This window comes from Telmatherina bonti (genome assembly GCF_933228915.1).
Source record: "Telmatherina bonti genome assembly, chromosome: 24".
NCBI classification, from domain to species: Eukaryota; Metazoa; Chordata; class Actinopteri; order Atheriniformes; family Telmatherinidae; genus Telmatherina; species Telmatherina bonti.
Window position 1 is genome coordinate 29671414 of NC_136633.1, and position 21481 is coordinate 29692894.

General features: G+C 44.0%; 2 protein-coding genes across 2 annotated transcripts in view; one reads left to right on the forward strand and one right to left on the reverse strand.

The window, feature by feature from the left end:
• LOC306773926 (grancalcin-like) overlaps positions 1-5774 on the forward strand; it is a 54905-nt gene extending 49131 nt beyond the window's left edge. The window contains exon 8 of the mRNA XM_079263871.1: positions 4227-5774. Coding sequence (XP_079119997.1) covers positions 4227-4253 — 27 coding nt within the window. The 3' untranslated portion in view covers positions 4254-5774. The remainder of the gene's footprint in view (positions 1-4226) is intronic.
• Positions 5775-9470: 3696 nt separating this feature from the next.
• Positions 9471-21481, reverse strand: part of LOC306774175 (voltage-gated inwardly rectifying potassium channel KCNH7-like) — a gene marked incomplete at its 5' end in the record, with an annotated part of 230609 nt that continues 218598 nt past the window's right edge. The window contains one exon of the mRNA XM_079264155.1: positions 9471-10261. Within this exon, the coding sequence (XP_079120281.1) occupies positions 9817-10261 (445 nt within the window). The 3' untranslated portion in view covers positions 9471-9816. The remainder of the gene's footprint in view (positions 10262-21481) is intronic.

Sequence of the window (21481 nt, forward strand, 5' to 3'; positions counted from 1 at the left end):
AGGTCCGTCAGACGGCTGTAAAAGGTCCGTCAGACGGCTGTAAAAGGTCCGTCAGACGGCTGTAAAAGGTCCGTCAGACGGCTGTAAAAGGTCCGTCAGACGGCTGTAAAAGGTCCGTCAGACGGCTGTAAAAGGTCCGTCAGACGGCTGTAAAAGGTCCGTCAGACGGCTGTAAAAGGTCCGTCAGACGGCTGTAAAAGGTCCGTCAGACGGCTGTAAAAGGTCCGTCAGACGGCTGTAAAAGGTCCGTCAGACGGCTGTAAAAGGTCCGTCAGACGGCTGTAAAAGGTCCGTCAGACGGCTGTAAAAGGTCCGTCAGACGGCTGTAAAAGGTCCGTCAGACGGCTGTAAAAGGTCCGTCAGACGGCTGTAAAAGGTCCGTCAGACGGCTGTAAAAGGTCCGTCAGACGGCTGTAAAAGGTCCGTCAGACGGCTGTAAAAGGTCCGTCAGACGGCTGTAAAAGGTCCGTCAGACGGCTGTAAAAGGTCCGTCAGACGGCTGTAAAAGGTCCGTCAGACGGCTGTAAAATGTCCGTTAGACGGCTGTAAAAGGTCCGTCAGACGGCTGTAAAAGGTCCGTCAGACGGCTGTAAAAGGTCCGTCAGACGGCTGTAAAAGGTCCGTGAGACGGCTGTAAAAGGTCCGTCAGACGGCTGTAAAAGGTCCGTCAGACGGCTGTAAAAGGTCCGTCAGACGGCTGTAAAAGGTCCGTGAGACGGCTGTAAAAGGTCCGTCAGACGGCTGTAAAAGGTCCGTCAGACGGCTGTAAAAGGTCCGTCAGACGGCTGTAAAAGGTCCGTCAGACGGCTGTAAAAGGTCCGTCAGACGGCTGTAAAAGGTCCGTCAGACGGCTGTAAAAGGTCCGTCAGACGGCTGTAAAAGGTCCGTCAGACGGCTGTAAAAGGTCCGTGAGACGGCTGTAAAAGGTCCGTGAGACGGCTGTAAAAGGTCCGTGAGACGGCTGTAAAAGGTCCGTGAGACGGCTGTAAAAGGTCCGTGAGACGGCTGTAAAAGGTCCGTGAGACGGCTGTAAAAGGTCCGTGAGACGGCTGTAAAAGGTCCGTGAGACGGCTGTAAAAGGTCCGTGAGACGGCTGTAAAAGGTCCGTCAGACGGCTGTAAAAGGTCCGTCAGACGGCTGTAAAAGGTCCGTCAGACGGCTGTAAAAGGTCCGTGAGACGGCTGTAAAAGGTCCGTCAGACGGCTGTAAAAGGTCCGTCAGACGGCTGTAAAAGGTCCGTCAGACGGCTGTAAAAGGTCCGTCAGACGGCTGTAAAAGGTCCGTCAGACGGCTGTAAAAGGTCCGTCAGACGGCTGTAAAAGGTCCGTCAGACGGCTGTAAAAGGTCCGTCAGACGGCTGTAAAAGGTCCGTCAGACGGCTGTAAAAGGTCCGTCAGACGGCTGTAAAAGGTCCGTGAGACGGCTGTAAAAGGTCCGTGAGACGGCTGTAAAAGGTCCGTGAGACGGCTGTAAAAGGTCCGTGAGACGGCTGTAAAAGGTCCGTGAGACGGCTGTAAAAGGTCCGTGAGACGGCTGTAAAAGGTCCGTGAGACGGCTGTAAAAGGTCCGTGAGACGGCTGTAAAAGGTCCGTGAGACGGCTGTAAAAGGTCCGTCAGACGGCTGTAAAAGGTCCGTCAGACGGCTGTAAAAGGTCCGTCAGACGGCTGTAAAAGGTCCGTGAGACGGCTGTAAAATGTCCGTCAGACGGCTGTAAAAGGTCCGTCAGACGGCTGTAAAAGGTCCGTCAGACGGCTGTAAAAGGTCCGTCAGACGGCTGTAAAAGGTCCGTCAGACGGCTGTAAAAGGTCCGTCAGACGGCTGTAAAATGTCCGTCAGACGGCTGTAAAAGGTCCGTCAGACGGCTGTAAAAGGTCCGTCAGACGGCTGTAAAAGGTCCGTCAGACGGCTGTAAAAGGTCCGTCAGACGGCTGTAAAAGGTCCGTCAGACGGCTGTAAAAGGTCCGTCAGACGGCTGTAAAAGGTCCGTCAGACGGCTGTAAAAGGTCCGTCAGACGGCTGTAAAAGGTCCGTCAGACGGCTGTAAAAGGTCCGTCAGACGGCTGTAAAAGGTCCGTCAGACGGCTGTAAAAGGTCCGTCAGACGGCTGTAAAAGGTCCGTCAGACGGCTGTAAAAGGTCCGTCAGACGGCTGTAAAAGGTCCGTGAGACGGCTGTAAAATGTCCGTCAGACGGCTGTAAAAGGTCCGTCAGACGGCTGTAAAAGGTCCGTCAGACGGCTGTAAAAGGTCCGTCAGACGGCTGTAAAAGGTCCGTGAGACGGCTGTAAAATGTCCGTCAGACGGCTGTAAAAGGTCCGTGAGACGGCTGTAAAATGTCCGTCAGACGGCTGTAAAAGGTCCGTCAGACGGCTGTAAAAGGTCCGTCAGACGGCTGTAAAATGTCCGTCAGACGGCTGTAAAAGGTCCGTCAGACGGCTGTAAAAGGTCCGTGAGACGGCTGTAAAAGGTCCGTGAGACGGCTGTAAAAGGTCCGTCAGACGGCTGTAAAAGGTCCGTCAGACGGCTGTAAAAGGTCCGTCAGACGGCTGTAAAAGGTCCGTGAGACGGCTGTAAAAGGTCCGTGAGACGGCTGTAAAAGGTCCGTCAGACGGCTGTAAAATGTCCGTCAGACGGCTGTAAAATGTCCGTCAGACGGCTGTAAAATGTCCGTCAGACGGCTGTAAAAGGTCCGTGAGACGGCTGTAAAAGGTCCGTCAGACGGCTGTAAAATGTCCGTCAGACGGCTGTAAAATGTCCGTCAGACGGCTGTAAAATGTCCGTCAGACGGCTGTAAAATGTCCGTCAGACGGCTGTAAAAGGTCCGTCAGACGGCTGTAAAAGGTCCGTCAGACGGCTGTAAAAGGTCCGTCAGACGGCTGTAAAAGGTCCGTCAGACGGCTGTAAAAGGTCCGTCAGACGGCTGTAAAAGGTCCGTCAGACGGCTGTAAAAGGTCCGTCAGACGGCTGTAAAAGGTCCGTCAGACGGCTGTAAAAGGTCCGTCAGACGGCTGTAAAAGGTCCGTCAGACGGCTGTAAAAGGTCCGTCAGACGGCTGTAAAAGGTCCGTCAGACGGCTGTAAAAGGTCCGTCAGACGGCTGTAAAAGGTCCGTCAGACGGCTGTAAAAGGTCCGTCAGACGGCTGTAAAAGGTCCGTCAGACGGCTGTAAAAGGTCCGTCAGACGGCTGTAAAAGGTCCGTCAGACGGCTGTAAAAGGTCCGTCAGACGGCTGTAAAAGGTCCGTCAGACGGCTGTAAAAGGTCCGTCAGACGGCTGTAAAAGGTCCGTCAGACGGCTGTAAAAGGTCCGTCAGACGGCTGTAAAAGGTCCGTCAGACGGCTGTAAAAGGTCCGTCAGACGGCTGTAAAAGGTCCGTCAGACGGCTGTAAAAGGTCCGTCAGACGGCTGTAAAAGGTCCGTCAGACGGCTGTAAAAGGTCCGTCAGACGGCTGTAAAAGGTCCGTCAGACGGCTGTAAAAGGTCCGTCAGACGGCTGTAAAAGGTCCGTCAGACGGCTGTAAAAGGTCCGTCAGACGGCTGTAAAAGGTCCGTCAGACGGCTGTAAAAGGTCCGTCAGACGGCTGTAAAAGGTCCGTCAGACGGCTGTAAAAGGTCCGTCAGACGGCTGTAAAAGGTCCGTCAGACGGCTGTAAAAGGTCCGTCAGACGGCTGTAAAAGGTCCGTCAGACGGCTGTAAAAGGTCCGTCAGACGGCTGTAAAAGGTCCGTCAGACGGCTGTAAAAGGTCCGTCAGACGGCTGTAAAAGGTCCGTCAGACGGCTGTAAAAGGTCCGTCAGACGGCTGTAAAAGGTCCGTCAGACGGCTGTAAAAGGTCCGTGAGACGGCTGTAAAAGGTCCGTCAGACGGCTGTAAAAGGTCCGTCAGACGGCTGTAAAAGGTCCGTCAGACGGCTGTAAAAGGTCCGTCAGACGGCTGTAAAAGGTCCGTCAGACGGCTGTAAAAGGTCCGTGAGACGGCTGTAAAAGGTCCGTGAGACGGCTGTAAAAGGTCCGTCAGACGGCTGTAAAAGGTCCGTCAGACGGCTGTAAAAGGTCCGTGAGACGGCTGTAAAATGTCCGTAAATCGTCTGTAATTAATAATTATTCACTAACAAATTTAGATTTAAAATGTCATTTATAGAATATTTTCATTGAACTTTCCTCCATAGTTTACCAGAATGTCCGACATGATTGTCGTGTTTGACACTTTTCTCTCCACCCGGCTTCAGTTCATCTTGTGCACTATGGCCATTTAAAGTCCTGCCATCTGTCCCGTTGGTACCGGCCAGCAACCGGACCAGCGCTAAAGGAACGGGAAGGAGGCCAGTACGTCACAGCGAACAGGAAGTACCACTGCTTGAAATGCTTGTTGTAACGCTTCAAACTGTGTCATGAATATTAAGCAGATGAACAATTTACATCCCAGGGAAATATTAGACTTTTTAAAAGCTTTTATGAAAGAAAAAGTTATTTTCTACGACATGTGATAAATATGAGCCTGAAGAGTTTCCTCCGTGTCAGGCAGCATTTTTGACACATTCTGTGTACCGCCGTGCCATTTTAACCTCCAGATTAATCTGAGCAGATTTTTGTATTTAGCACATGTGACGTAAGTTAACCTCATGTCGGACTGAATGTTGAAATGTTTAAACGCTTCTGGTTTTTCTTCTGTTTGTAAAATATGTTACTGTCAGCGTGTGAAATCTCTCAATCCATTTACTTCCCAGTATAAAATAATTTCGCTAGAGGTGGGACTCGATTTAAAAAAAAAACAAAAAAAAAAACAAAAAACGAATTACAGGCTTTGTAATGAATTGATCTGGATTAATCGCTTAACAATATCTGCCCCAAAAAGCAACATTTTAATTTAAATGATTTTAGGGATGATTTGAAGACTCAGGCTGGAAAATTCATTTAATACTAAACAGTAAAAAAGAAAGAGAAAACATCACAGGGCCAAGTTGACCTAAAGTCAGCCCATCAGAGCCTGGCATGACATGTACATACATGGTGCAAGCTCATCAAAATCCTGCTGAACACGGTCGACACTGCCCCTTAACGGCCACCAGAAAGCAGATTAAACATTATGACCTGGTGATTAATGGCAAATATCCCTAAAAACTTTCCCTACTTTTATATTTTACTTTTTTATGTTTCCGTCCACGCGTAAAGCAGACCGGGTCAAGCTAACTGGGAATCTGTAGCCGCCTATCCGTGTTGCGATACCCGCTAACTGGGAATCTGTAGCTGCCTATCCGTGTTGCGATACCCGCTAACTGGGAATCTGTAGCCGCCTATCCGTGTTGCGATACCCGCTAACGGAATCTGTAGCCGCCTATCCGTGTAGCGATACCCGCTAACTGGGAATCTGTAGCCGCCTATCCGTGTTGCGATACCCGCTAACTGGGAATCTGTAGCCGCCTATCCGTGTTGCGATACCCGCTAACTGGGAATCTGTAGCCGCCTATCCGTGTTGCGATACCCGCTAACTGGGAATCTGTAGCCGCCTATCCGTGTAGCGATACCCGCTAACTGGGAATCTGTAGCCGCCTATCCGTGTTGCGATACCCGCTAACTGGGAATCTGTAGCCGCCTATCCGTGTAGCGATACCCGCTAACTGGGAATCTGTAGCCGCCTATCCGTGTTGCGATACCCGCTAACTGGGAATCTGTAGCCGCCTATCCGTGTTGCGATACCCGCTAACTGGGAATCTGTAGCCGCCTATCCGTGTTGCGATACCCGCTAACTGGGAATCTGTAGCCGCCTATCCGTGTTGCGATACCCGCTAACTGGGAATCTGTAGCCGCCTATCCGTGTTGCGATACCCGCTAACTGGGAATCTGTAGCCGCCTATCCGTGTTGCGATACCCGCTAACTGGGAATCTGTAGCCGCCTATCCGTGTAGCGATACCCGCTAACTGGGAATCTGTAGCCGCCTATCCGTGTTGCGATACCCGCTAACTGGGAATCTGTAGCCGCCTATCCGTGTAGCGATACCCGCTAACTGGGAATCTGTAGCCGCCTATCCGTGTTGCGATACCCGCTAACTGGGAATCTGTAGCCGCCTATCCGTGTTGCGATACCCGCTAACTGGGAATCTGTAGCCGCCTATCCGTGTTGCGATACCCGCTAACTGGGAATCTGTAGCTGCCTATCCGTGTTGCGATACCCGCTAACTGGGAATCTGTAGCCGCCTATCCGTGTAGCGATACCCGCTAACTGGGAATCTGTAGCCGCCTATCCGTGTAGCGATACCCGCTAACTGGGAATCTGTAGCCGCCTATCCGTGTAGCGATACCCGCTAACTGGGAATCTGTAGCCGCCTATCCGTGTAGCGATACCCGCTAACTGGGAATCTGTAGCCGCCTATCCGTGTAGCGATACCCGCTAACTGGGAATCTGTAGCTGCCTATCCGTGTTGCGATACCCGCTAACTGGGAATCTGTAGCCAGTTACAGGTTGACTTAGTTTTTGGATTTGTTGCTATTTAAAATGTCTCCAGTTTTTCAGTAACTGGTTCCCATTTGAGCCCATTTAGCTGAAGACGGATTTATAATACGTTTGATCACATTTATTTTATCGTCTTTATAATTTGATCCAAGGAAAAGAGTGGAATTTCCCGCATTGACAGTAACGTACACATTTGGGTTTTTTCCGGTAGCTTTTTATTAACTTTTAGTTTTATTTTACTGACTGAACTGTAAATTCACAGGTAAATTTTACTTCCTCCTGTACGCTGGAAAAAGTCACAATAAACACATTTATAACCAGTAGTATGCATTTTGTTTATTCAACTGCGCCTTATTCAGTCCTCGTTCTATTTACACAATATATTGATTTCTTTAAACATAGCTAAGAACAGAAACATTCAAAGTAGCTGTTAAGTGTTGCGTTGTATAAAATACAGTGGCAAACCTTTAAAAAAATGCATAAAAACAATTGTGAACAGCACTAGATTTAAAAAGTGACATTTATAGCCAGAACAGCAAGTTTTTCTGATGTCTGTGCAAAAGTTTGCAAATCCCATGAAAAGTCCAGCAGACGAGTCAGACGTCTTGTGGAAGGAGCCTCGTCTACGGGGTAGCGTCCTCGTCTACGGGGTAGCGTCCTCGTCTACGGGGTAGCGTTCCGCTGGTCCTCTCGGCTCCATGTTTGCAGGTAAAACCCAGATTTCTGTCTACATGTTCAGAAGACAACGCTGCTAAAATGATGAAACAGAAATGAAGACAGACGTCGTGTCGACTGTCTGATGTCCTGCTTGCTACATGTAGACGCCATCATCTCCATCCCAGCAGCAAACCACTGCGTTCAGACGGCAGAAAGTCAGTCAGATGTTTGCTGCAGTCACCATGAAAGATCTTGTTCAGAAACTTAAAGATCTAATTTGTTCTCATGCAGTTCCGTCTGGAGAGGTTCAAGCCCGGTGGAGGAGGACAACCAGAGTCTGGAGAAGGCGAGTAAAACCGCTTTCCTTCCGTCACAGCGCTCGACTCGGGAAGCTGTACTTCTAATGGAAGACCTACGATAAAGCATGCAACACAAGTCGACCACCAGTGTCCTCCATCTGAGACGAGCGCGTTTTAAAGTTAGCATGTAACAACGTTAAGTTTTCCTTTCATTTATATAAGTGACGTTATGTTGGAGCGAAACTGCTGCAAAAAAGGCACAAAGCAGAAGAGACGTATTAAAGCATCGTCCTTCCATTACGCAGAGGGTGAATCGTCGTCGTGAAAGAGGCAGTGAGGCAACGCTAAAATAATCAATACTGTTTGTGTTTAAAATGATGGATGGGAACGCGTCGATCAACAGGAAAATATTACCGTTATTCCTGCGTGGCCGCTCGGAGCGTCTGCTTGCACCAAGCCGTGCAAATTTAACCACGTTTAACGAACATTTGTTGAAAACATTCAGCTTCATTTTTGTTTAAAAATCATGTGAAACAGACGCCTTCTGTTTCCACGACCATATAAATGCTGACGTGTTTACGAGATCTGCAGACGGGAAATAACGGTTTCTATTTCTCAGTCGATTCATTTCAAGAGCTCAAACAGTTTTGCAGTTTAAAACATCTGGTTTTGTGACTTTTTCTTTCAGAAAAAACCCACTAAACCTGCTGAATGGGGTTAAAAGGCTGTAAAAACACGTCCTGCTGCGGCCGCTTCATCAACGTGCTTCTTTATGACGAACCATGTGGAAGAAAAATCCATAGATATGAAAGATTGACAGAGCCGATGCAGAAGTGTATAAAACTGCAGTTTCCCCCCTCATCCACTAGGGGCTCCAAAACGTAGCAAATCCAGTCAGAAGAATGTAGAACAACTGCGGTTTTTAGCCGGTTAACAACGTGACTTAGCTTTAGCCTGCTTACCTCCATTAGCTGGTTAGCTCCTGTTATCTCCAGGTTAGCTCGGTTAGCTCTTAGCTACAGAAAGCTCGGAGTTCGCTCAATGTCAATCATCCACCATGACGCTCACAGCCCCCCTCTCAGCTCCACCTCTTTGACCATATTTGTATTTTCCGGGCGAGACGACGCATGACGCTGCCAAGATGGCGATGGTAGGAACCGCCCACCGAGCTTCAATTCAGCTCTTCAGAAACCTACGGATGACGTCACGGAGGCTCCGCCCATCTTTTATAGACAGTCTATGGAAAAATCGCATATCTAAACGGGCTCGTTGCCTAGCAACCTGCTTTGATAGATTCTGATCTTTAAATCAGTTGCTAACCGCCCATTCTCCAGCTCATATTGATCATGTTGAGTTCGCCAGTTTGGAGAAATGACTGGTTGCCACTGCAGGTCCAGAGATCAGAGGACGGTGAAGTTCTGTAAGTTGTAAAACATCCTTGTTGATCCCGGCGGTTTGGGGAATTGCAAACTTCTGAATCGGCTCCGATACGCGTACAATTCACAGACTTTCATTAGTTTTAGACACGCTGCTCGAGTCCACTGCTGGTTGTGGTCTCCTGGTTTATACTTTCATGCTATTTAGGCTGCGTTGTTTTTACGTGGCTTTAAAGAATTTTGTAACGTCAGTTTCTTGAACTAGCCGAGTCTACTTCGGATCGTACTTGTGCTCATTGTAAATGCTGATTTTGATCCGTGTTTGAGTTAATCGTTTCTATTCTTTGCTCATCAGATTGCACACATTTTAGTATTTTATGGGATTGTTTTTCTTCAGACGTGGCTTTGAAACAAAATGTACGTTCTGAGACCGACTCGTACAAAGGGACAGGTTCGTCCTCGGGATTAAATGTCTACTTTCCTCCACTGGCTCATCATTATTGCTTTCAATAGACGACTGTGCGATGGGTTTCCACCCGGCCTCCTTGCAGCATGTACTGAAGTTTGGTGGGCTGTAGGCACGCTGAATGTACAGACCTCAGAGTGGGGGGGCGTTTATCTGCATGGAGTTTTTGGAGTACAGAGAGAAGTAGCTCTGTTCTCGTTTAGAGGCAGGACTTGTAGAAAAAGGAGACGAGTCGCTACAGTCGTCTGAGCATGCAGAACACAACCAAATGCCTCGTGGGTTGCAGTGTATGAGACTAACATGCAACAGAAAACATGGGAACAGAAATCATGCATATGTTTTAGAAGAAGCACATCAGGTGCCTGGTGCTGCTGGCAGTGATCTATATGTACTAGATGACAACTTTACCTACGTTAATAGGGTAGAAACGAGTTTATTCATCTATCAGAGGGCTGGAACTCAGATGTTCTCCAGAGGAATGGAAGAAAGTCTACAGTTTTATTCTTTGCATATTCAGTCTCTTTCTTAGACCCTGAGTGGAGTTCAGTCATTGTAGGATGGTTGTGGGGCCTACTGTCCTGGAAGCCCCGGGTCGGACACGGGCCTGTGGAGTCCCAACACTCCTGAGCTGTTGGGGATGTCTGGGAGGGAGGCCTGTCGGCCTGGTGGGAATCTGGAGGGTTGTTGCTGCTCCGTCAAATCCTGGCTGTCAACCGAGCACTCCTCGCCCTGGAGCTGTTCAGTAAATCTTCCATCTGGAGGAGTCTCTGTATGCAGGGAAACTGGTATGCTTTCTTTGGATTGGATAAGAGAGCTCTCCAAGGCAGGACTCTGTGGCGGAGCTGGCCTGAGGCTTATCTCTGCCTGGTTAGAGGACACTGGCTGGATCCTGATGGTGGGGTTGTGGTACTCTGGGCTGGAGGTGACGGTGCTGTAGGCGGGGGGGCCGACTGCGGTTTGCCTCTGGAGGAGCTGCAGAATGGCCTGGATGTCTGCAGTCATCTGGGACTCCAGTCTGATGAACAGAGATGGAGATCATCAGCTATCTGAGCATTTTTCAGTTACATGCAACCTGATTTTAAAAAGAAATTATAACAAGCAGCCTGTATGTAAAAATGTATCGTATTACCGCCATTTTAAGTTTTATGTCACAGTTTAGTATGGGTGATAATATGTAGTAGTATAGTCTATCCATCTTCCACCACTTATCCGGGGTCGGGTCGCGGGGACAGCAGCCTAAGCAGGGAAACCCAGACTTCCCTCTCCCCAGCCACATTTGCCAACTCTGCGGGGGGGATCCCGAGGCGTTCCCAGGCCAGCCGAGAGATATAATCCCTCCAGCGTGTCCTGGGTCTTCCCCGGGGTCTCCTCCCAGAGGGACGTGCCTGGAACACCTCACCAGGGAGGTCCAGGAGGCATCCTGACCAGATGCCCGAGCCACCTCAACTGGTTCCTCTCGATGCGGAGGAGCAGCGGTTCTACTCTGATCTCCTCCCGGATGACCGAGCTCCTCACGCTATCTCTAAGGGAGAGCCCGGCCACCCTGCGGAGGAAACCCATTTCAGCCGGCTGTATATGAGATCTCCTTCTTTCGGTCACGACCCACAGCTCATGACCATAGGTGAGGGTAGGAACGTAGATCGACTGGTAAATGGAGAGCTTCGCCTTCTGGCTCAGCTCCTTCTTCACCACGACAGACCGGCGCAGAGCCTGCATTACTGCAGATGCCGCACCGATCCGTCTGTCGATCTCACGCTCCATCCTTCCCTCACTCATGAACAAGACCCCGAGATATTTAAACTCCTCCACTTGAGGCAGGTGATGCAGAGGCGTGTCAGCCAGGAAGCTCCACAGCATCCAGAGCCTTAAGGAACTCCGGGCGGATCTCATCCACCCCCGGGGCCTTGCTGCCAAGGAGCTTTTTGACCACCTTAGCGACTTCAGCCCCAGAGATAGGAGAGTCCACCAGCTCTGCTTCCTCATCGGAAGACGTGTTGGTAGGATTGAGGAGGTCTTTTAAGTATTCCCTCCACCAACCCACAACGTCCTGAGTTGAGGTCAGCAGCTCTCCATCTCCACTGTACACAGTATTGATGGAGCACTGTTTCCCCCTCCTGAGCCGCCGGATGGTGGACCAGAATCGCCTCGAAGCCGTCCGGAAGTCTTTCTCCATGGCCTCGCCGAACTCCTCCCATGCCCGAGTTTTTGCCTCGGCAACAGCCGAAGCCGCATGCCGCTTAGCCTGTCGGTACCCATCAGCTGCCTCCAGAGTCCCACAGGCCAAGAAGGCCCGATAGGACTCCTTCTTCAGCTGGACGGCATCCCTCACTGCTGGTGTCCACCAACGAGTCCTGGGATTACCGCCATGACAGGCACCAACGACCCTACGGCCACAGCTCCGGCCGGCCGCCTCAGCACTAGAGGCACGGAACACAGCCCATTCAGACTCAATGTCCCCCGCCTCACTCGGGACATGGTTGAAGCTCTGCTGAAGGTGGGAGTTGAAGCTCGCTCTGACGGGGGACTCAGCCAGACGTTCCCAGCAGACCCTCACAACACGTTTGGGCCTGCCAGATCAGACCGGCTTCCTCCCCCACCATCTGAGCCAACTCACCACCAGGTGGTGATCAGTTGACAGCTCCGCCCCCCTCTTCACCCGAGGGTCCAAGGCATGTGGCCGCAGGTCCGACGATACGATTACTATCATCAAACTGATGCCAGGTGTACATATGGACACTCTTATGTTGGAACATGGTGTTCACAGAAGTCCAATAACAAAACACCATTTGGGTTCAGAGGGGCTCCAGTGACTCGTGTCCGGGCAAGGGAACACTTCTGCCAATGGTCATCATTATCACTGGGTTACTGAGTAGTACAGTATGTGTCATTCATTGTCAAAAAAAATGTCATAGTATGTCTTACTACTGTAAGTCGTAATGCATCAAAGTGTAGTATGTGTTATAATACGTCATTAAATTTTTTTAGTCTGGTATATGTGATATGCCATAGTATTGTATGTCACAATCATCGAAATATCCAGAAATAAATGTTTCACGTTCTGAAATGACAAAATATTGTACTTGTTCATATTTTCTGACATGTACCTGCAGTATTGTCATAGTATGTGTCACATGTAACAGTAAATGATGTCATAATTTAAAAAAATAAAGTGTCATATGTCCAAGTATTGTATGTGTCATGACAAATGTGTCAAAAATGTCGTATGTTGTGTTTTTGCAGGAGATTCATATGACAAATACTTCAGTATTTGTCAGCCTGGTAGAACTCCACACAGAGAGGGTTTGCTATTTTGAGAAATAGAAAAGTAACATTCATAGAAACCAACAGAAACACAAGGAAGAGTTATCACAGTAACATTATTCAACATCTATTCAAAATATGAAGTTATGCTTAGCTAATTTCTTTGGCCCAAATTTTGATGATCCAGCCGCATTTCACTCTTATTTCACATCCCTCAGAAAACTCACATAGCACACTAGTTATTGGAGGAGATTTTAACTTGGTTCTGGGTCCAGTTGACAGGCTTAATAATACAGGAAACGATAGAAACTGGCAATCTAGAAACACTGTGATATATGACGGTCTTTTCACCCAAACATGAAAGAGTAAACTTTCTTTTCTTCAGTCCACCATTCATAGTCCAGGCTACATTATTTCCTGATTAGTAGTTTGGTGAGCAAGCTTTCAGAAACCCAGATCCACCCCGTTACAGTTAGCAACAGTCAGTTTCCTTTCCTCTGAGGAACACAAGAACCACACCACCTGCTAAAAGCTGGAGGTTCAACACACTGCTTAAAGACCCCGACTTTATCAGCCATTTCACAAAAGAATGGGCTGTTTACCTAGGAAATAATGATAAACCAGGAGTTTCAGCATGTGTTCTGTGGGAAGCAGGTAAGGCGATAATGAGAGGAAAAATGATCTCTTTTGCATCACATTAAAAAAAGAAGGAAAATAAAAAATATTAGAACTAGAATTAAATCAGAGGATGCCTACAGTGCTTCACCAAATGAACAAATAATGAACTGAATAATGAATGCTAAACTTGAAATGAATAAATCAAAAAGAGAGCAGAGTTTCTGGTGCAAAGGTTACGCTTGGAAAGGTTTCAACACAGTCGTAAATCTGGAAAATTCTCAGCCAGTCAACTAAAAACAAAAAGAAAGATCTAATATTTCATCTGTTAAAGATCCAGCAGGTAATATCTTACATGACCCTGACACAATAAATAACATTTTTAGAGACTTCTATAAAAATCTGTATACATCCCGATTAGATCCATCAGATGATGACATAAATCAGTTTCTTAATAATATAGACCTCCCAGGACTACAGCAGGAACACGTTACAGCCTTAGATTCCCCCCTTACAGCAGAGGAGCTACATGAAGCCCTCAAACATATGCCATGTAAAAAAGCCCCAGGACCGGATGGCTTCCCAGCAGAGTTCTATCAAGTATTCTGGACAACACTGGCCCCTACGTTTTTCTAAATGGTGACACAAAAAAAGGAAAATGGCTACTTACCCCAAAACATGAACTCTACCAACATTACTGTCCTGTTAAAACCAGGCAAAGACTCCACACTTCCATCTAGCTACAGACCCATATCACGGATAAATGCAGACCTTAAGATAATCTGCAAAGCTTTAGCTGCAAGGTTAGAGAAAGTAACTCCACTCATTATACACCCTGATCAGACAGGCTTTATAAAAGGCAGATATTCCTCTGTTAACATGCATAGGCCAGTTGACATAATAGATTATTCTACTATCAATAACCTGGAAACAACAATAGTTTTTCTGGATGCAGAGAAGGCTTTTGATAGAGTAAACTGGATATTTTTATAAGCTGCCTTAAACAGGTGTGGCTTTGGACCTTCCTTTCTTGACTGGATCAAAATCTTCTACAGCTCCCCTAATGCAAGGGTCTGGACAATCGGTCAAGCCTCTCAAGTTTTAATCTACAAAGGGCACCAGACAAGGTTGTCCACGCTCTCCTTCACTTTTTGCCGTATTTTTTGATCCACTGCTGCAGTTAGACAGAATCAAATTATAAAAAGGCATCTACTCCCAAAATTTTAATCAATGAAATAAAATAAGCCTTTATGCTGATGATATTTTACTTTTCCTCCAGACATCTCTACAAACACCTCATCGTCATCACTGACTATTCTATTAACTGGTCTAAGAGCAAAAAAAGTCATAGTATTGTATGTGTCACAACATATGTGTGCAAAAAGATGTCAGTATGGGTAATAATACATCATGGTATAATGTGACATCAGTGTGATGTCATAGTACATAGCATGTGTCGTGAAATGTCATAGTGTGGTATGTGTCATAATATGTCAAAATAAAGTATCTGTCAAAAGATTTCATAGTATGGGTGATAACACGTCATACTATATTATGTGTGATATGTCATGACAAAGTATAGGACATATGTCTAAATAAAGTGTCATATAATGTCATAGTATAGTTTCTGTCACAACAAAGTATTGTGTCAAAAAATGTCAGTGTTGAACGTGTGAAGAAAAATATAGTATGTCATAACATAGTCAGGCTGCAATGATTTGTCAACAAAGTCAATAAAAAAAATTAATCTATAAGAAATTTTATTGTTGATGCCTCTCGTTATAAACAACGGCTTTGCTAATAAAACGCTGCACCAGGCAAATTGACGCTGTTTACCAACCACGGCTTTTCAGAGAGTAGAAGAACTCTAACCACCGAGCAAACGACGGAAAGCGCTGCAGGAAGTTCTGGGGGCAGTGTTGTCCTGCAGCGTCTTTGTTTAACCAACGAAGAAGAAACTGACAGCGGCGCAACCTGTTTCCCCAGTTTGGGGATATTTCACGCTAAACAAAGTGTCAAACAGGTGAAATGTGTCGTCTGCCACGCAGAGTCGGCGTACCACGGCAGCACGACGGTCATGATGATCATCTGGAAGGAAAGCAGCCCGGAGTCATGGTTTCCAGCGTTCCGGATGGCAGTTAGCATTAGCGAGTAGCGATGTGCTGTTACCGCTGCCAAAGAGCTTCTGGTTTTACCGCCGTTTATCTGTTTGTGTTCAAGATAACTCAGAAAGTTATGGATAGATTTTCATGAAATCAGGAGTTGTTGGAAATGTGAAAAGGAAGAAGTGATTTAATGTTGGTGGTGATCCGGATCACCGTTTGGATTCAGGAATGTTTTCAAGGATTCTTTTTTACCTACAAAACAGGCTTTTTCAAGATATAAATAATCATTTCAATGCAATTCTACCAAAATTAAGATATTAAAATATTGTATTTATTTTGTTTTCTGTTTGAGGTAAATTCTGTCCAGCTTGGATATGACACTATAGCTAAGTTGGAATGTTTCAGAATGTTTCATAAATTATTAGTAAGCTGTTAGGCTTAATATTTAACTGGTTCAGGATTCTGTTAACTTCCTAAAGGACATCATGTTGGGACTGACTGGGAATCAGGGGGACATTCATATGATGCAGATGAAGAGAGTGGCGTAAAACATACTGGAACCAGTAAGAAGAGCTGCGTCACCTGGAAGCACAGATGGTGGGCGGGACAGAAACAATCCTGACTAATTGACAAATCGTAAAAATTATTTATAGATTAGTCAGCTATGAAAATAATCGTTAGTTGCAGCCCTACAAGATCGTATTGTTAAATATGTCAGGAAAGTATGTGTCATATGTCAAAATAAAGTATGTCACAAAATTCCATACTATATGTCATATTATGTCATAGTACAGAATGTGGCATAAATGTGTATGTTATTTATTCTGTTTTTGTTTTTTTTTACCCCCCCCCCCCCCCTACAATGTGGCACTTTGGTCAACATTGTTGTTTTTAAAGTGGGTTATAAATAAAAGTTGTATAGTAAGGTTGTATAAAATGTCATCGTATAGTATATGTCATAATATGTCACAGTATATTATGACATCATATGTCACAGTATATTATGGCATAATATGTCACAGTATATTATGACATCATATGTCACAGTATATTATGACATCATATGTCACAGTATATTATGACATCATATGTCACAGTATATTATGACATCATATGTCACAGTATATTATGACATCATATGTCACAGTATATTATGGCATAATATGTCACAGTATATTATGACATAATATGTCACAAAATATTATGGCATAATATGTCACAGTATATTGTGACATAATATGTCACAGTATATTGTGACATAATATGTCACAGTATATTATGACATAATATGTCAGTATTTTATGGCATAATATGTCACAGTATATTATGGCATAATATGTCACAGTATATTATGACATAATATGTCACAGTATATTATGACATAATATGTCACAGTATATTATGGCATAATATGTCACAGTATATTATGACATAATATGTCAGTATATTATGACATAATATGTCACAGTATATTATGACATAATATGTCAGTATATTATGACATAATATGTCACAGTATATTATGGCATATGTCACAGTATATTATGACATAATATGTCAGTATATTGTGACATAATATGTCACAGTATATTGTGACATAATATGTCACAGTATATTGTGACATAATATGTCACAGTATATTGTGACATAATATGTCAGTATGACAATATGTCACAGTATATTATGGCATAATATGTCAGTATGACATAATATGTCACAGTATATTATGACATAATATGTCAGTATATTATGACATAATATGTCACAGTATATAATGACATATGTCACAGTATATTATGGCATAATATGTCACAGTATGACATAATATGTCACAGTATATTGTGACATAATATGTCACAGTATATTATGACATAATATGTCACAGTATATTATGGCATAATATGTCACAGTATATTATGGCATAATATGTCACAGTATATTATGACATAATATGTCACAGTATATTATGACATAATATGTCACAGTATATTATGACATAATATGTCACAGTATATTATGACATAATATGTCACAGTATATTATGACATAATATGTCACAGTATATTATGGCATAATATGTCACAGTATATTATGACATAATATGTCACAGTATATTATGGCATATGTCACAGTATATTATGACATAATATGTCAGTATATTATGACATATGTCACAGTATATTGTGACATAATATGTCACAGTATATTGTGACATAATATGTCACAGTATATTGTGACATAATATGTCACAGTATATTATAACATAATATGTCAGTATGACAATATGTCACAGTATATTATGGCATAATATGTCAGTATGACATAATATGTCACAGTATATTATGACATAATATGTCAGTATATTATGACATAATATGTCACAGTATATTATGACATAATATGTCACAGTATATTGTGACATAATATGTCACAGTATATTATGGCATAATATGTCACAGTATATTATGGCATAATATGTCACAGTATATTATGACATATGTCAGTATATTATGACATATGTCACAGTATATTGTGACATAATATGTCACAGTATATTATGGCATAATATGTCACAGTATATTATGACATAATATGTCATGGTATTGTATGGGTCATAATGCGTCAGTGTAGTTTGTCCGAATATGTATAATATGTCAAAATGTGTCATAGTATATTATGTGTCAGTTTAAGTCATTATATAGTATGTGTCATAAAATGTCATAGTATAGTATGTTTAATGTCATAGTATGGGATACATTAAAATATGTCATAGTACAGTATGTGTAATAAAATGTCAAAATAAAGTATCTGTCATGAAATGTTGTAGTATGGTATGTGCAATAATATAGCATAGTGTATTATGTATATGTGATGGAATAGTATGTCATGTTATAGTTTAGTATGTATCATATGTCAGAATAGAATGGGTCAAAAAGTCATAGTATTGTATGAGTCCCAACAGAGTATAATAGTCATAGTATGGTATGTATAAAGGTATGTTGTAGTATATTATGTGTCATTCAATGTCACAGTATAGGATCTGTCATAATATGTCAAAATAAAGTATCCGTCATAGAATGTTACCGTATGTGTTATATGTTAATGTAATGGAATAATATCTCATAGTATGTGTAATATGGGTCACAACATAGTATAGTATGTTTCATCATCAAGGTAAAGAATGTGTCAGAAAATGTCAATGTATAACATGTATCAAAAAATTTCATAATGTACATCAAAAAATGTCATTGTATTGTATGTGTCAAAAAATAAAGTATTGTATGTTAAAAATATCATACTATAGTCTGTATATCTTATAATATGTAAAATATGTCAAAGTGTATTTTATAAATGTATATAATGTGTCAAAAAATGTCATAGTCTGGTATGTTCCATAATATGTCAAAATAAAATATCTGTCATAAAATTTATAGTATGTCTTCATATGTCATACTGCTGTATGGGTCGTAATACATCATAGTATAGTAACGGTAATAATACATCATAGTATGTGTCATTACATTTTATAGTGTGGTATGTGTGATATGTCATAGTATAGTATGTGTCACAACATTGTATTGTATGTTTTAAAAATGTCATAGTATTTTATGTGTCATAAAATGTCAGTATAGTATGTATTATGATTTGCCAAAACAATTGTCACAAAATGTCAGTGTAGTATCTGTCATAGTATATTATGTGTCATTATATGTCTTAGCATAGTAGGTCATAAAATGTCATGGTATGGTATGTATAATAATATGTCATAGTATATAGTATGTCTCACATATTACATTCTTTTATGTGTTATAATAAAATAAAATATGTGTCATCAAATTTTATAGTATTTGTAGTATGTGTCTGTGTCATAGCATAGTACAGTATATGTCATAATATGTCATATTATAAAATGTGTCATAAAACGCCACAGTATTGTATGTGTAAATAATGTCATTATCTATAAGTCACAATCATCAAACTCTCCAGAAATAAATGTTTGACATGTTTCACTCTGTGTGATGAATCTATGTAATATCTGGGTTTCACATTCTGAAATGAGTCACGAAAAATATCGAACTTTTTCATAATATTCTAATTTTCTGACATGTACCTGTAGTAGGGCTGGGCGATTAATCGATTTAATCAATTAATTCGAATTTGCTGTTTATGTTTATGAAAATTGGGATTTTTTTTGCCCCTCCAGCACCTTTTGGGCTTCCGTAGCTTATAGTGACGTCAGACTCCCGCTGGTTTCCCACAGAAACACAAACACAACATGGCAGCTAGAAACAAGCGCCCCGTCTGCGTTTCCATTACATTTGTTTTGCTAAATAAAAACGATATTTGTACGTTTCGACCAACAACAACAACTGTTATTTGTGGGTGTTTCCATTGAACAATGTTTAGCACATTAGCATCACGTTTCGTAAAATCTTGTTTCTCTTGTGAGATTTTACAAACAAAGCGGTTAACGCAGAGTGGACACGTAGCGTTATTTTATGGTTTTCTACTTGATACGGAGAATTTGCGTAGGATTTTCTAAGCTTTTCTCCCTCATTTTCTTTTCTAAATCTCTGAAATTGGCTGTTTATTCCACACCGCGTCATCTTTACCGGGAATTAACTGGTCACGACCCCCCCACGTCACGACCCCCCCCCCCCCATGTCTGCGGACACGTAAACATAATAAAAGTGTTTCCATTCCACTCCTGCAGTATATTTCTGTATGAAAATGTCTGAAAAACCTCCTGAGATCGTAAAAACTTTCATAGCAGCAGTTTTTATGGCGATGTTTAGTTTTTGCAAAGTTTCTAGGTGTGATGGAAACGCAGGGTTTTCAGTGTGGGAGGGGGCGCATGCCACAGGGGTCTGAAGCCAGATGCGGTCGATAGGCTCGTCTTTCTGCCAAAAATGTGTAAATTAAACAAAAAACAGCAAGAATGTTATCATACATGTATGTTAGAAATATAGCTTTAATAACATTCAGGGATTTTTCAAAAATAGTATTTTGTATCAAAGAGGTAAATTTTCTTTAAACACACGTTAAGTGTAAAGAAACATTCATTTTTATTCCCTCATTGCCAATGTGGGAAATTGTTTTAGTTATTTAATGTCAAAATACTCTAAAAGTAGGGGTGGGGTGGGGTTGTATATGTGATGGATGATGTGCATGGATTGCAGAGGGTTGTGTGGATGGGGGTTGAGAGGGGAGTGCGTGTTTGGGGGTGGGGGGGGTATGCATGTATATGTGTGAGGGGAGTGCGTGTTGGGGGTGGGGGGGGTATGCATGTATATGTGTGAGGGGAGTGCGTGTTGGGGGGGGGGGGGGGTATGCATGTATATGTGTGAGGGGAGTGCGTGTTGGGGGGGGGGGGGGGGGGGGGTATGCATGTATATGTGTGTGTGGTTTGGTGGTGGGGGGGTGGTGTCCTGTACCCGGGGGCGCAGCTGGTGCGCTGGGGTGCGACCTGGCTGCCGCTGGGTGGCGGTCTGGGGATCCTGGTCCTCCGTCGGTGTGGGCTGTGCCCTCTGCCTGCGGGGGCGGGGGGCTGCTCACGGGCTCTTGGGGCCCTGGGGCCTGCGCTCTGTCTGCCCTAGGTGGCCGGTGCCCGGCGGGATCGGCCCTTGCCGGCCTGGGCCTGCTGGGGCCTGTTCCCCCTGACTGCGGGGGACTCTGGTTGGGCACCTCCTTCGCCACCTCCTGGGCAGATGCATGGCTGGCTCTGGAGTGGGGGGGTTGGGATCTGTACCTGGGGGTGACTGTCGGTTACCCGGGTCTCTGGGTTCTCCTGGCCTTCCTCTAGCCGTAGGTGGGCGGGGTCACATTGGCATGATCACTCTTCTCTGAACACGTTCCACTCTGAATGTTCTGCATGAATGTTCTGCATGTGTCACAGTCACTGAGTCATCCAGCAAGTTTATTCACTAACAGCAGGTAGCTCTCTTTCTGTCTTTTTGACTTAACTTGCTAGTTTCTGGTCCTCATGATTGCCAACGGTTTTGTTCTCCACGAATCTAGAGTTGGCTTGTGTGGGTGTATATATTTATGTGTGTGGGTGGGTATGTGTGTGTACTTATGTGTATGTGTATGTGTATGTATGTATATGTATGGATATGTATATATGTATGCATATGTGTGAGTGTATGTGTATGTATGTATATGTATGTGTATGTGTGTGTATGTGTATATGTATGTGTATGTATGTGAGTATGTATATGTGTATATATGTATATATATATATATATATATATATA